General features: G+C 28.5%; 1 protein-coding gene across 1 annotated transcript; it reads left to right on the plus strand.

The window, feature by feature from the left end:
* Positions 1 to 3,975: 3,975 nt before the first annotated feature.
* LOC110620207 (BTB/POZ domain and ankyrin repeat-containing protein NOOT2) lies at positions 3,976 to 7,144 on the plus strand. Its single transcript, XM_021763839.2, has 2 exons — positions 3,976 to 4,774; positions 5,596 to 7,144. Exons 1-2 carry the CDS (start codon positions 4,310 to 4,312, stop codon positions 6,577 to 6,579), a joined length of 1,449 nt encoding a protein of 482 aa, XP_021619531.1. The 5' UTR covers positions 3,976 to 4,309; the 3' UTR covers positions 6,580 to 7,144.
* Positions 7,145 to 12,642: the final 5,498 nt, after the last annotated feature.

Below are 12,642 nucleotides of genomic sequence, written 5' to 3' on the forward strand. Positions count from 1 at the left end.
ATATTTTCAAGGTTGATTGAAATTTTATAAATTTATAATAAAAATATAATTATATTTTTATAAAAATTAGATATTGATTAATAACTACAAAAAATTAAAAGCTAAAATTATGAGAGTTAAGAAAAATATTATATGTTAAATTATTATTTTATCCTTTTACTTTTAGAAATTCAAACTTAGATTATATAAGAATTATAATTTAATTAATATTTTCTTCTCTTCTCTCTCTATTTATATTATTTTCTATTTTCATTTTTCTTTCTCTTTTATTTTCCATTATATATGATGTTAAAAAAAAAAAAAAAAACTAATTAGTGTGACGGGTAAGGTTGTACACAGAACATGGAGAGATGAAAAGATAAGTCAAACGTCAAATCCATTGTTTTGATATCATAAGACAGTCAGTGGATGTGTTGTCAATCAATTGGATTTTTCTTTTTTTCTTCTTTTTTAAAAATAAAATAAAATTTCAAAAGCCAAAACAACAGTTCCTCTTTGCTTTTCTTTTTACCCCCTTTGCTTTCCTTCCTTTTCCTTTCCCTTTCCCGCTACTGTTTCTGCACGTGCCTTTCCCTTCTCTCACGTGCAGGTCCTGTCTCCCAAAAAACATTTAATTAATTAAATTGTTGATCTTGGGGGCACTTCTCCCCTTATTTAAACATTAACCCCCTGAACACGGCCGACACCCTTCCCAATGACCATAGTTTCTGTCTCCGCCACTTGCTCCGCCGTCCACCGCCACCCTCCACCCTTGATCGCTAATGTCCTCTGAATTCTTCATTATTTCTCGCATTTGATTACCCTTTTCAGCATTTTGATTTTTTAAGTCCAAAAAGTTTACATTTCAATAATTCTAATAATTTCCATGGACAGCCATTTTCGATTCTATTTATTTTTAGCCAATAAGAAAATGACACCAATAATATGTAATCATTCCATTTTGGAGCATGTCTGGTAAGTAAAAATTAGATTAGATTAAATTAAATTAAATTAAATTAAATTAAAATTTCAGCAGACAAAAACACTTTTGTAAATCCAATGTGCTTAAAATCTGACTTTGGATTACCTTTTGATGCAGGCATCTCAAGAATGAAAGTAACACTATGTTTGGAAAAGAACGATTTTTGGAGTTAAAGCAACCAATTTGTTCCGAAAGTAGCTTTTTTTTTTTTTTTTTTTTACAAATAATAATAAAATAAAATAAAAAAAGACCAGAATTTTTTAAAAGATTTTAAAACATTTAAATTTTTTTTAATTCACTAAATTATGAGAGGTTTTGATAAATGTGCATATTTTTTATATTTAAAAAACTTGTTGAGAACTTTATCTCATATTAATGATATGTATAAAAAATAAAAATAAGGAGTAAATAATAGAATTGTTAAAAAAATATTTTTAAAATAAAAATATTTATTTTAAAAATCATTTTATTACTCAAATAAAATTGTAAAAATTATATAACAAGCGTGGAATCCATAAAATATAAAAGAATTATTTTCTAAATAAGGTTAATTAGTGTCGAATTTTTAAAGACTGTAAAAATTATTATTTTTTAGTTACAAATATGAAAAAAAAATTACAATGGAAAACTTTGTTAAAAAAACTGAAAAATAAAGATTAAATAAAGTCAATGATAAGAATTCAGTACTAGAAGGTAACTCAAATTTAAGAGTTTCATGAATTGATTATTGATATTTAAAATTAATTTACTTAAATTTTCATTCTTAGATTAAAGTGTTCAAATCAGTGGCGGAGTCAGTAGCTTCAATTTGGTAGTGCACCACTAGCACCACCGGCTGTGCCGTTGCGGCACCTTTATACCCCTTCAAAGCATTTTTTGATCGCCGGTATGGGCATGTGTCCCTTGCCGTACCTTCCCTCCACCCTTGGTTCAAACAATTATAATTTCAATAAGCGAGTAAATTTAATTAATTAATTATATTAAAAAAAAGAAAAATTAAAATTTAATTAATAATTTAGAAGCAAAATTATTTAAATTAAATTATTTAATTTTTTTACATAACTGCTATTTGTATTACTTCAATTATAAAATTACGTATTTAATTGAATTAAGTAGTAATATGGTGTCTAAATAAAATATTCAATAAATCTCTTAAATACTTAAAAAGACAGCGATAGGATTAATGTTCTTCCTCATAAAATAAAAAAAAATAAAAAAAAATTAAGGGAAAAATAAAATAAAATTGAATCTCACAATTTTAATAAATAAAAAAATTTAATTGGATTAATTTTTAACTGAAAAAATAAAAATTAACTACGAAAAGTCATTAGAAACGTAGAAAAATAATAAGAAAGAGAGAGAGGATTCTGTTCAACTCAAAGATGATTTTCTACTTATATCTCAGCCTTTAAATAGGTTAATTCACAAACTAAAAAATTGAAAATTTCAAGTTTAAAAGAAACAAAAATAAATCAATAAATCCTTCTCATTCTAATAATTAATTTAATTATTTACAATTAATTAAAATATATTTTAAATATTTACAATTGTTAAAAAATTAATTTTATTATTTAAAATTTTGAATATAAATATAAATTATAGTAAAATTTTTAAATTTAGATTATAAGTAAATAATTAATCTCATTTACCATACATTAAAATTTCTTTTAATTAATTAGTGCAAGAAATTTTCTAACCTTATACTTATTCAAGTTTATTTTTGTGTTAAAAGGGTACGTCAATATAATTTCAATCTTATATAAAAATAGCCTAATTCCATTTGGTTAATGTTAATATCAAAATCTATGTAAAATTTTTTAACGTATTTATAATAATACATGAATTTAATTGAATATTTCCTTAAAAAAACATTTATAATAATTATAATAATTATATTTATTTTTAAAACTTTAAATTTTGGATAATAAATACCAAACTTTTCAATTAATCATAATTATAATTCAAGTGTTAAATTGAATTTTAAAAAATTAATAATAAATTACAATATAATCACTAAAATTTTATTTTAATTTATATTAAAATACTATATATTTTATTAATATAAAATCCTATTTAACTTTTTTAAGTTTAATTTAATTTTTTAGTTATAATTGTGACAAATTAAAAAAATTAAATTTATTATTCAAAATTTAAAATTTAAAATATAAATATGAATTAATGTAAAATTTTAATTTTTTATCTAATAGCCATAATATATATTATTAATAAGTAAAAAATATAATAAATATATTTTTCATATTATTAATATGAAAATAATAATAAATATGTGTATTTAATGAATCTTCCTAATGCCAATTGTTGGCCCAAAAAAAAAATATATATGGTACCCATTTATTTAGGAGCACAATAAGAGCTCAACCTCTCATTTGATTCCATAGAATAAATTCTAGAAGTTAAGAAATTTCAAAAAGCTAAATAAATTATAATCATAGCTTAATGTTAACTTCGTCTCAAATATTTTATAATAAAATAATTTATTTTTTATTATTAATAAATTTATATATTAAATTTTTAGTAAAAGTTTTAAACTATAAAAAATAATTTATTTTTTTATAAAATAAATCGAAAAAATATATATTAGGAGAATTTTATCTCAGGCTGATAGGCTAAAGTATTAGTGGTTAAAAAGAAAGAAGGAAACCTATTACCTATACACTCATTTAAAGGAGAACGTAATGAATTAAAAAAAAAAAAAAAGGAAATTAAGGAGGGATTGGCATGGCCCCATGTGTACATATAAGCGTAGGGATTCAAACCAATTAGGTCATAAAGAACATGATTTTGCTCTCGATAAGCTACATGTACGTATTGAAATTATATATATAATATAATATTATACTTAAATAAATAAATAAACAAATATCAAATCCCCATGTATATTTATTTATTTATTTATTTTTCCAAATTTATAATAAAAAATAATTTAGCGTAATTGTTTATTCATCTCATCCTTTTTTTAAATACCTCGGCCGCCCAGAATAGCCACCCATATTGCCTTCTCTCTCTCTCTCTCTCTCTTTCTAAATATTTAACAGTAAAACCACACCTCTCCATCGAGAGAAAAGAATCTCTATTGAGCACAGTAAAACACTACCCATCATCATCCTCCTCCTCTTCTTCCTCCTTATCAGCAAAAACACAAAATCAAGAAGTGTGAGAAAAGAAAAAAAAAAAAAAAAAGGAAAAAAAGAATATTTTTTTCCCTCTCTCCTGGCTTCTTGAATCCTTCCAATCTGCAATTCTCTTTGTTTCTTGTTTCTCATATAGCAGCAACCCTAATAAAGAAAGAAAATAAAACCAGAGCAGAATAGATTTTTTATTTGAACCATGACCCTTGATGACTCTTTAAGATCTCTGTCTCTAGATTACCTCAATCTGCTCATCAATGGCCAAGCCTTCTCTGATGTAACTTTCAGCGTAGAGGGTCGCTTAGTTCATGCTCACAGATGTATTTTAGCAGCAAGAAGCCTCTTCTTTAGGAAATTCTTTTGTGGACCCGACCCACCATCGGGGCTAGACTCATCCGGATCAAGGATAAACCCGGTGGGATCACCGGGTTCGAGGCCAAGTGTTATACCAGTGAACTCAGTGGGATATGAGGTGTTCTTGCTGCTGTTACAGTTCTTGTATAGTGGCCAAGTCTCTATTGTGCCTCAAAAGCATGAGCCAAGGCCTAATTGTGGTGAAAGAGGGTGTTGGCACACGCATTGCACCTCAGCCGTTGATCTTGCCCTTGACACTCTTGCTGCCGCTAGATACTTTGGAGTTGAACAGCTTGCATTACTCACTCAGGTATCTCACTTCTCTTCTTCTTAATCATCATTTCCATTCTCCTTCTTTTTGTTTTGCTTCTCTCTCTCACTCAGCAAGCAGCCTTGATTAGTGCGTGGTGTAGTCTTATTGTTTTGTGGGTATGGAGTAGTGATCAATACTGGGTTTTTGTTTTTGGGAAGTGGGAAGGGATTTTTTGAAGTGGGTTTTAATAAATTCTTTATTTTTCTTTGTTGTATTTGGGGAATTTTATTACCTCATGGTGGAGTCAAGTGGAGTGGCAAGGTGGTGAGCAGTTGGGTCATCTCCCACCTCTCTCTCTCTCTGGCATATTCTGCATATCTTTTTGTTCAATTAGTTCTTGAACTTTCTTGTTCATTTGAGCTCATAAGTAACTATCTCTCCTCTAGTACTAATCTGAAACTTTTGTTTTGTACTAGTTAATTTTTCCAATTATTGTTTTTCAATTATCCAAAACACTGTATCCTTCTTCTTCACTTCTGTCCCTTCTGTTCTTGATTGAGATTTGAAAAAGGTTTGTGTTTTCATGTATTAAGAGTTTTAAACATCTTGATTTCATGTATTTCTTCAGTTGGGATTTTCAATCTTAACATTTGCATAGGCAAGACTTTCTACATTTAGCTCTTGATCTCCAGTCTTATCTTCCACAGTATGCTTACTAAATCTATCCCAAATGTAAAAACTTTCCTCATTTGGGCTTATAATCGTAAAGAATTATGGACCAATAATTAGGCTGAATTTTTTCCCATTAATGAAATGAATATGCAAGCTTATCATCTGCAACTAATTCATTTGAATTTTTTGTTTTTTCTGTACGACAGAAGCAATTGGCAACCATGGTAGAGAAGTCTTCAATTGAAGACGTCATGAAAGTACTAATTGCTTCAAGAAAGCAAGACATGCACCAACTTTGGACTACTTGCTCTCATCTAGTGGCCAAATCAGGCCTGCCTCCTGAAGTTCTAGCTAAACACCTTCCGATTGATGTTGTGGCCAAAATTGAAGAGCTACGTCTCAAATCTTCCCTTGCTCGCAGATCACTAATGCCTCATCATCATCACCACCACCACCACCACCACGATCTTACTGCAGCAGCTGATCTTGAGGACCAAAAGATTCGAAGAATGAGAAGGGCGTTAGACTCTTCTGATGTTGAACTAGTGAAGCTTATGGTTATGGGTGAGGGCCTAAATCTTGATGAAGCATTGGCTTTACATTATGCAGTTGAGAATTGTAGCCGAGAAGTGGTTAAGGCCTTGCTTGAACTAGGTGCAGCCGATGTCAACTATCCGGCCGGGCCTGCAGGGAAAACCCCACTTCACATTGCAGCAGAAATGGTGTCGCCGGACATGGTTGCCGTTCTTCTAGACCACCATGCTGATCCTAATGTAAGAACCGTTGATGGTGTGACTCCACTCGACATTCTTCGAACCCTAACCTCTGATTTCTTGTTTAAGGGGGCAGTCCCGGGGTTAGCTCACATTGAGCCCAACAAGCTTAGGCTGTGTCTTGAGCTTGTCCAATCTGCAGCTTTGGTTATTTCACGTGAAGAAGGAAGTGTTAATGCACCTACTTCAACTCCAATTTATCCACCCATGAGCGAAGAACATAACAGCAGCAGCAACAGTAGCAATCTTGCTAACCTGAATCTTGGTTCAAGATTGGTTTACCTAAATCTTGGAGCTACTGGTTCAGGCCAAATGGGACCAAGAATGGAAGGAGATGATGATAATAGCCATAACAGCCACAGAGATGCCATGAGTCGGCACGATCCAACAATGTACCACCACTGTCGGGAGTTCTAGCTCAACTCTCCACAACATATATATAAGAAAATATATAAATCTTCTATGTATAATATATATATGTCGATGAAGGAGGAGGACAAAAGCCAAGTAAAAAAACTTCATGAAAGCTCAAGGAGAAGGAGGTTATTATTATCATTATTAACATTGGATTATATATATCCCTTTCTTGTCAGTTCTTTCTTTCACTTGCTTTCTTTTCTTTTCTTTTCCTTTAGCTGTTTTCTCTTTTTTATTCTTTTTTTCCCCTCTCTTTCTCTCTGTTGGTTGTGGGTATGTTTTGATTTTTGTAGGCTTTCAATGATCATTATCATACGAAGAAGTGCATTCAATGGAGATGGGATATATCTTTTCTCATCTGATGAGACAAGGAGAATCTGAGCTTTTGAACTCTCTCTCTCTCTCTTGAGATGGGTGGTGATATGATCTAAGAGGAGGAGATAGAAGAAGCAAAGAGAGAGAGTGTGAAAGAGAGACACAGGTCAATCTTTTCAAACTCGGCCTGTCAACTCCTTTGTATTTATTGATAAATCTAATATCATCACCTATTTATTGCTCCCTTTTATTTTCTTGTCCCCTCCACCCACCTATTCCCTTATACACATACATGCATATTCTTGCATATATAATTTTTATATATTCTTTAATTTCATGTTAATCATACATCTATAATTAAATTACTCTTTCGATTTTTATTAATAGGGTTCTGGTTTTCATTAATGATCTGAATTTTGACATAGAAAAATTTTATAATATAGCCGTTATTACTAGTTAACATGTAATGTTGTATATATAACGACGGTATGAAATAGCGGTGGCTGAGGTTGGGTTTCTTGGTTCAGTGTATGGCTTTGTTTGGACAGGAGGTACTGCATATTCTATTGATGGATATGAGCTGTCTCTTCCAATCTCCCATTTTTCTTCTCTCATTCATGAGCTTATGGTGAAGCTTGATTGGATGTGGTTTTTGGGTTTTAATTATTTTTGAGGAAGAATCATTATCATCATCATGATGTGTAGGTTTGGACAATTTTGATTGGTTGTCTTGCATGGATGCTACATGAGTGTGACTTCACACGACAGCTTAATATATTGGTATTATCTATCTAAACGTGGGTTCTCCTCTATGTGAAAAATCCTCCTTTTTTGTCTCCCTCTGATCTCTTGCCTTATTTGGTCTCTTATAAATCCAAAGAGACAGACTCCATACCCTAAAACCTAGGCCTCCTTTTCATATTCTTACTTTCTTTTTCTAAAACCCATTGGTGGATTTCTTGCTCCATCCCTTTTTTTTTTTCTTTTTTATTATTTTTTTTTATTCCCCAACTTCTTTATGTCTCTTTGATAATGCAGCATTCATAAGTTCTTTCTCTTTCGCTTTCCTTTACTAGCCTCATTCTGAGTTGTATTAGAGATTATTGTTGTGATCTTCCTCACAACAATAACATGAAATATTAAGCAAAATATATATTTGTATCTCTAAATTTTATCAGAAAATCTCGTAACATAATAAATTTTAAAAATGCTCTATTACACTTTTGAAATATTTAAAAGTGAAAATAAGATATTATATATATTTATTATTATTAGATTATTTACTGAAATTATATGTAATAATTTTCAATTTTATAGATATATGTGAACGTATTTATAATCTATATAATCTTGTATAAAGATTACAAAATAATTTTAAATTATTCAAATATTTTCTTGATAAAATTCAAAGTTGTAAATATGTATTTAGCTTAAAATATTAATTCCACTCTATGTGCAGCTGCTACATTATCATCAAGTCAAATCTGCTCTACCGTAGTGTTAAATCATCACCTTAATTTTTGTGTAGTCTCAAAATCTGAGCTTTTATAATTCTTTCAGATTATTGGTTTTTATACCCCAATTGGGTTTAGATTTGTGAATAATTTTTCTTCATTTTTATCTATTTTCTGTTCTATTATAAAAAAGTTCAATCATGCTTTGCTTTGCCCCCATCCCCCTCTCTCTTTTTCTCCAGAAAGATAAGCAGATTATGCTTTTAAGAAAAAGTGTTTGAATTTTAGCAATATTAATGGAAACTCAGCTTAATTAATCATACTAAATATTTTTTTTTCTTTTTCCTTCTGTAAGGTAAAGATTACATGAATACAACTCTAAATACATAATAGGGTTTTTATTAATATTGCATGTATGAATGTGTTGATGATGTGTCATCTAATTTTACAGTGTGATTAAATGAGATTTCATTATTGACACGAATTTAGGGTTTGATGATTACGTATATGAATTGAACTATTCGATCCGTTTTTTCTGATTTTTATATAAATATTTTTTTTTATTTTGGAATGTGGGAGATGAATGTAGCACATAGATAGCATTGTTGTTGATGAATTAATGTTGAAGATATTGAAATTTTGAATAATATGAAGTGATGATTGGAGTAGAATGGCATATATCCATTGAATTAATTTGTTGGAATGCATGGTTGCATGTTTGTGAGAAAGGGAGACTACGTATTTGTGCTTTCCTTTCCATAGCTATATTACACCATTTTATCTCGTTGCCCAAGCAGATTTTTTTAAAAAAAATAAAATCTAAAAATTATATATATTTTCATATTAAAATAAAATAAACTTGTTACTTATCTTGAAATTTGCTCGATTTTGTATCATGTCAAATTAATCATTCAATTCAAGTTACATCCAAGATCTGGTTAATATTATGAGATATTACGGCTCAATTTGAGCCGAATACTCAAGTAACATTGAAAATGTTTTATATCGGCGGAGTATTCACATGTCCTACAAAACATGTAACAACCCTACATTTTTCTAAAAATTTATTTATTTTCAGATTTAGTAAATAAAAAAAAATAAAACTTTTACTTTATCATCCAAACATTTAAACTTACTAATTTATCCTTAGTAATTTCATTTCATTTCATTACAACAATTATATGATTTGATATTTTGAGGCAGAAAAAGGTGAATTAAATGCTAAACTGAATTAAAATTGGACATGACATTGTACTTGAATTGTTTGGAATAATTATTACATTGGATGCTTATTTTTCACAAACCTTTGATTTCTCCAACTGCTCCTGAATGTGTAGCAATATCTTGTCAATAACTCCATGCCAATGTCTGTACTTTTAATTTTATTCACAGCTTGCTTATGTCTCCCTTTGCTTCCAAAGCCCCAATCATGATTTTATAACCTCTTTATGTGACAAATACTTTTAATCTTTATCCACAGCTAACCCAAGTTTTATTAATTTCTCATAGTGCCTATTTTGGCATTATAATTTGAGCTTTACAGGATATATATATATATATATATATATATATATATAGATATATAGATATAGTATGTTTATTTCATGGTGATAACTGCCGGCCCTCACACCTCCCCTAGGCCGAGTTAGGGCTCACAAGAGTAAATTAGGCTCAGATCTCGAAATGATCTCGGGCAGGCTTACTCGGCAGTTTTGGCTCGGGCCCCAGAATGCATGGCAGGTCGGGTCGTACATGAGTCCAAGCCCAGGAAAGAGAAAACCAGCCCAATGATGAAATGGGATGAGAAGTAAACCGGCCCAGTTCTCCCGCAGCTCTTTCTGCATGCGTGCTGAGGAGCATTAAATAGCCGCCTGACATAAATAGGGAGACTGACACTACTGTACGTACGGTCTTGTCTGATAGAGATGGGTGTCACTGTAGTTGAGAGGCCGTTAAGCATCAAGGAGAGGAAGATCCTTCTCAAGAATAAAGCTTTACCAACACGAACTAAAAATCATATTCTTTGAATTTTAGAACATCACAAGTGATTTAAAAATAAATGATATTAATATATATATATATATATATATATATATATATAATCTTTAAATTAAAAATGATTTTCTCATTTTCTTTAAAAATATTCATTTTTTATTTGAAAAATATTTTTTATTTATTAATTTTTCTCAATATTTTAAAAGTAAGAAAATGTAAAAAATATTTTTTAAAAAATAAATAAAGACTTAATTTAAAATATTTTTCTCATCAATAAATTCACCAATAATATCAGATAGCCACATAAGCATTAACTGTTTAGTGAATTATCCAAAACCTACATTTAGCTCACATATTTATTCCTTTTAACTAAAATGAGTTAAATATGAATTCGGATCATATAGCTTTGAAATGGGTTTTAGAGTCGGTTCATGAGCCAAGTTGTACATAAGCTTTTATGAATTTAATTAATCTAAGTTTAAATTTACGATAGTCGAAGTCAATTTAAAATTTATTTTATTTTCTTAATTAATAAAAACTTGTAGATAAATTGAGTATCAATTCTAACCTAATTCTTTTTAATTTAAATGACTAGAAATAGAAAAATAGTTTGATATGAAAATGGCTGTGTCTTAAATAAGCTAATAAAAATAAATTTTAAAATAATAATAAACAATGCAATTGAAATTTGAGAAACAAATAAATAATTAAATATTTCGGCTCAAGGTAATCAAATTGAAATATTTTGCAATTAATCATTGTTAAAAAAAGAAATTCATGTTATTCTCTATTGTTTGGTTATAGTGGTCAAACACGCGAATTTCATCAATTCTTTCTTATAAATAAATTAATCCGCTTCGCGTTTAAATTAATTCTTAATTAAATAATAATCCCAACACGCATAGATTTAATTAGTCTAAAAAAGAAAAATCCAAACTTATCAATAAAAATACGTAATTTATTTAAATCAAATCTATCAATTTTTTAACATAAACTAATTAAGACTATATATTATTTTTCAAAAAATTCAATAGATTTCTTAAATTTTCAAGAAAACAACAATGGAGGTGGTGTTTTTTGAAATCAGAAATTGACAAAAAATAGAAATAAGATGAAGAGAATTGGAGTGCATAACCTCACAGCTTGAATAAATCTCAATTTAATTTAACTTTCAACTGAAAATAATGGTTTAAGAAAAAAAGAAGATGGTTGGGAGCAGCAAAAGAGGTAAGGAGGGAGCCAGGTAGAATATAATCCTTGGGTCTAATGTTAGGAGTCTTTATATATGCACAAAAACATAAAATTTAATAGTTTAAAATAAAATCTACTACTACTATCTTATCTCTATCCTAATATGATAGAATTTGATTCAACTTTATTTTACTTGAAATTGATCTTATCCTTGCTTAAATAAACTGATCTTATCCTTGCTCAAGTGTCAAAATCTACCTTATCTCCCCATCGCTTTGGGCTATAGGTTTGGTCAAGATTGTAATCGTTCAGTATAAAAATCCTTTAGTTCAGTTTTTTTTCGTTCTTTTTCTCAACTTGCTCATAAATTTGTTCAAAATTAAATTCAAATTAAAATTAAATATTTATATCAAAATTATAACAAAATCATGAAATTAAATGAGAAAAAAAATATGAGTTTTGCAACTCATCATAAATCCATTTAGTTGATTTGAGTAGGAGTGAACATTTGGTCGGTTCGATTTAAAATTGAATGAAATTTAAAAGGTAAAAGCTAAAATTTTATTATTTGTAAAAGCTGAATTTGAGCAAAAGTGGATTTGAATAGAATCTTAATCTGATTTGGATTAGTTTGATGGGTTGAATATTTTTTTATTTTTTACCCCTTATTTTTAATATTTTAAAATTTAATTAAAATATTATAATTATAATTATAATATAATCTCTTAACATTATTAAAAATAATATATTATTATATTCGATTTGATTTTATTGATTTTTTTAAATAATTCATAGATTTGAGTCCAACTTTAAAATTAATTATATATCTAATGCAAGAAGTATGCATCTAATAAACTTAAAATTAATTTGAAAATTATATTAATTTCCATAAAATTTAATTCAAAGTTGTCATATGGCATCGTAAATTTATAAAAGAAAAATGATCAAAAACTGTTATGAGGTTTGTTACATTAAGTGGAAGTCTATACTTTTTTTATTAAAATAAAATTTTATAATTTAATTTATAATAAAAAGACTTTTCTGATTTTATATCATTAGTAAAATAATTTTTTTAATACGGATAAATATTATTAATAAATTACAATTT

Source organism: Manihot esculenta, chromosome 8 (assembly GCF_001659605.2).
Source record: "Manihot esculenta cultivar AM560-2 chromosome 8, M.esculenta_v8, whole genome shotgun sequence".
Classification (NCBI taxonomy): Eukaryota; Viridiplantae; Streptophyta; class Magnoliopsida; order Malpighiales; family Euphorbiaceae; genus Manihot; species Manihot esculenta.

Bases quoted from the DNA above. Each gene is read 5' to 3' on its own strand.
- LOC110620207 (XM_021763839.2), top strand. From the start codon at position 4,310: ATGACCCTTGATGACTCTTTAAGATCTCTGTCTCTAGATTACCTCAAT. The intron at 4,775-5,595 runs GTATCTCACTTC...TCTGTACGACAG, and splicing joins AGCTTGCATTACTCACTCAG to AAGCAATTGGCAACCATGGT.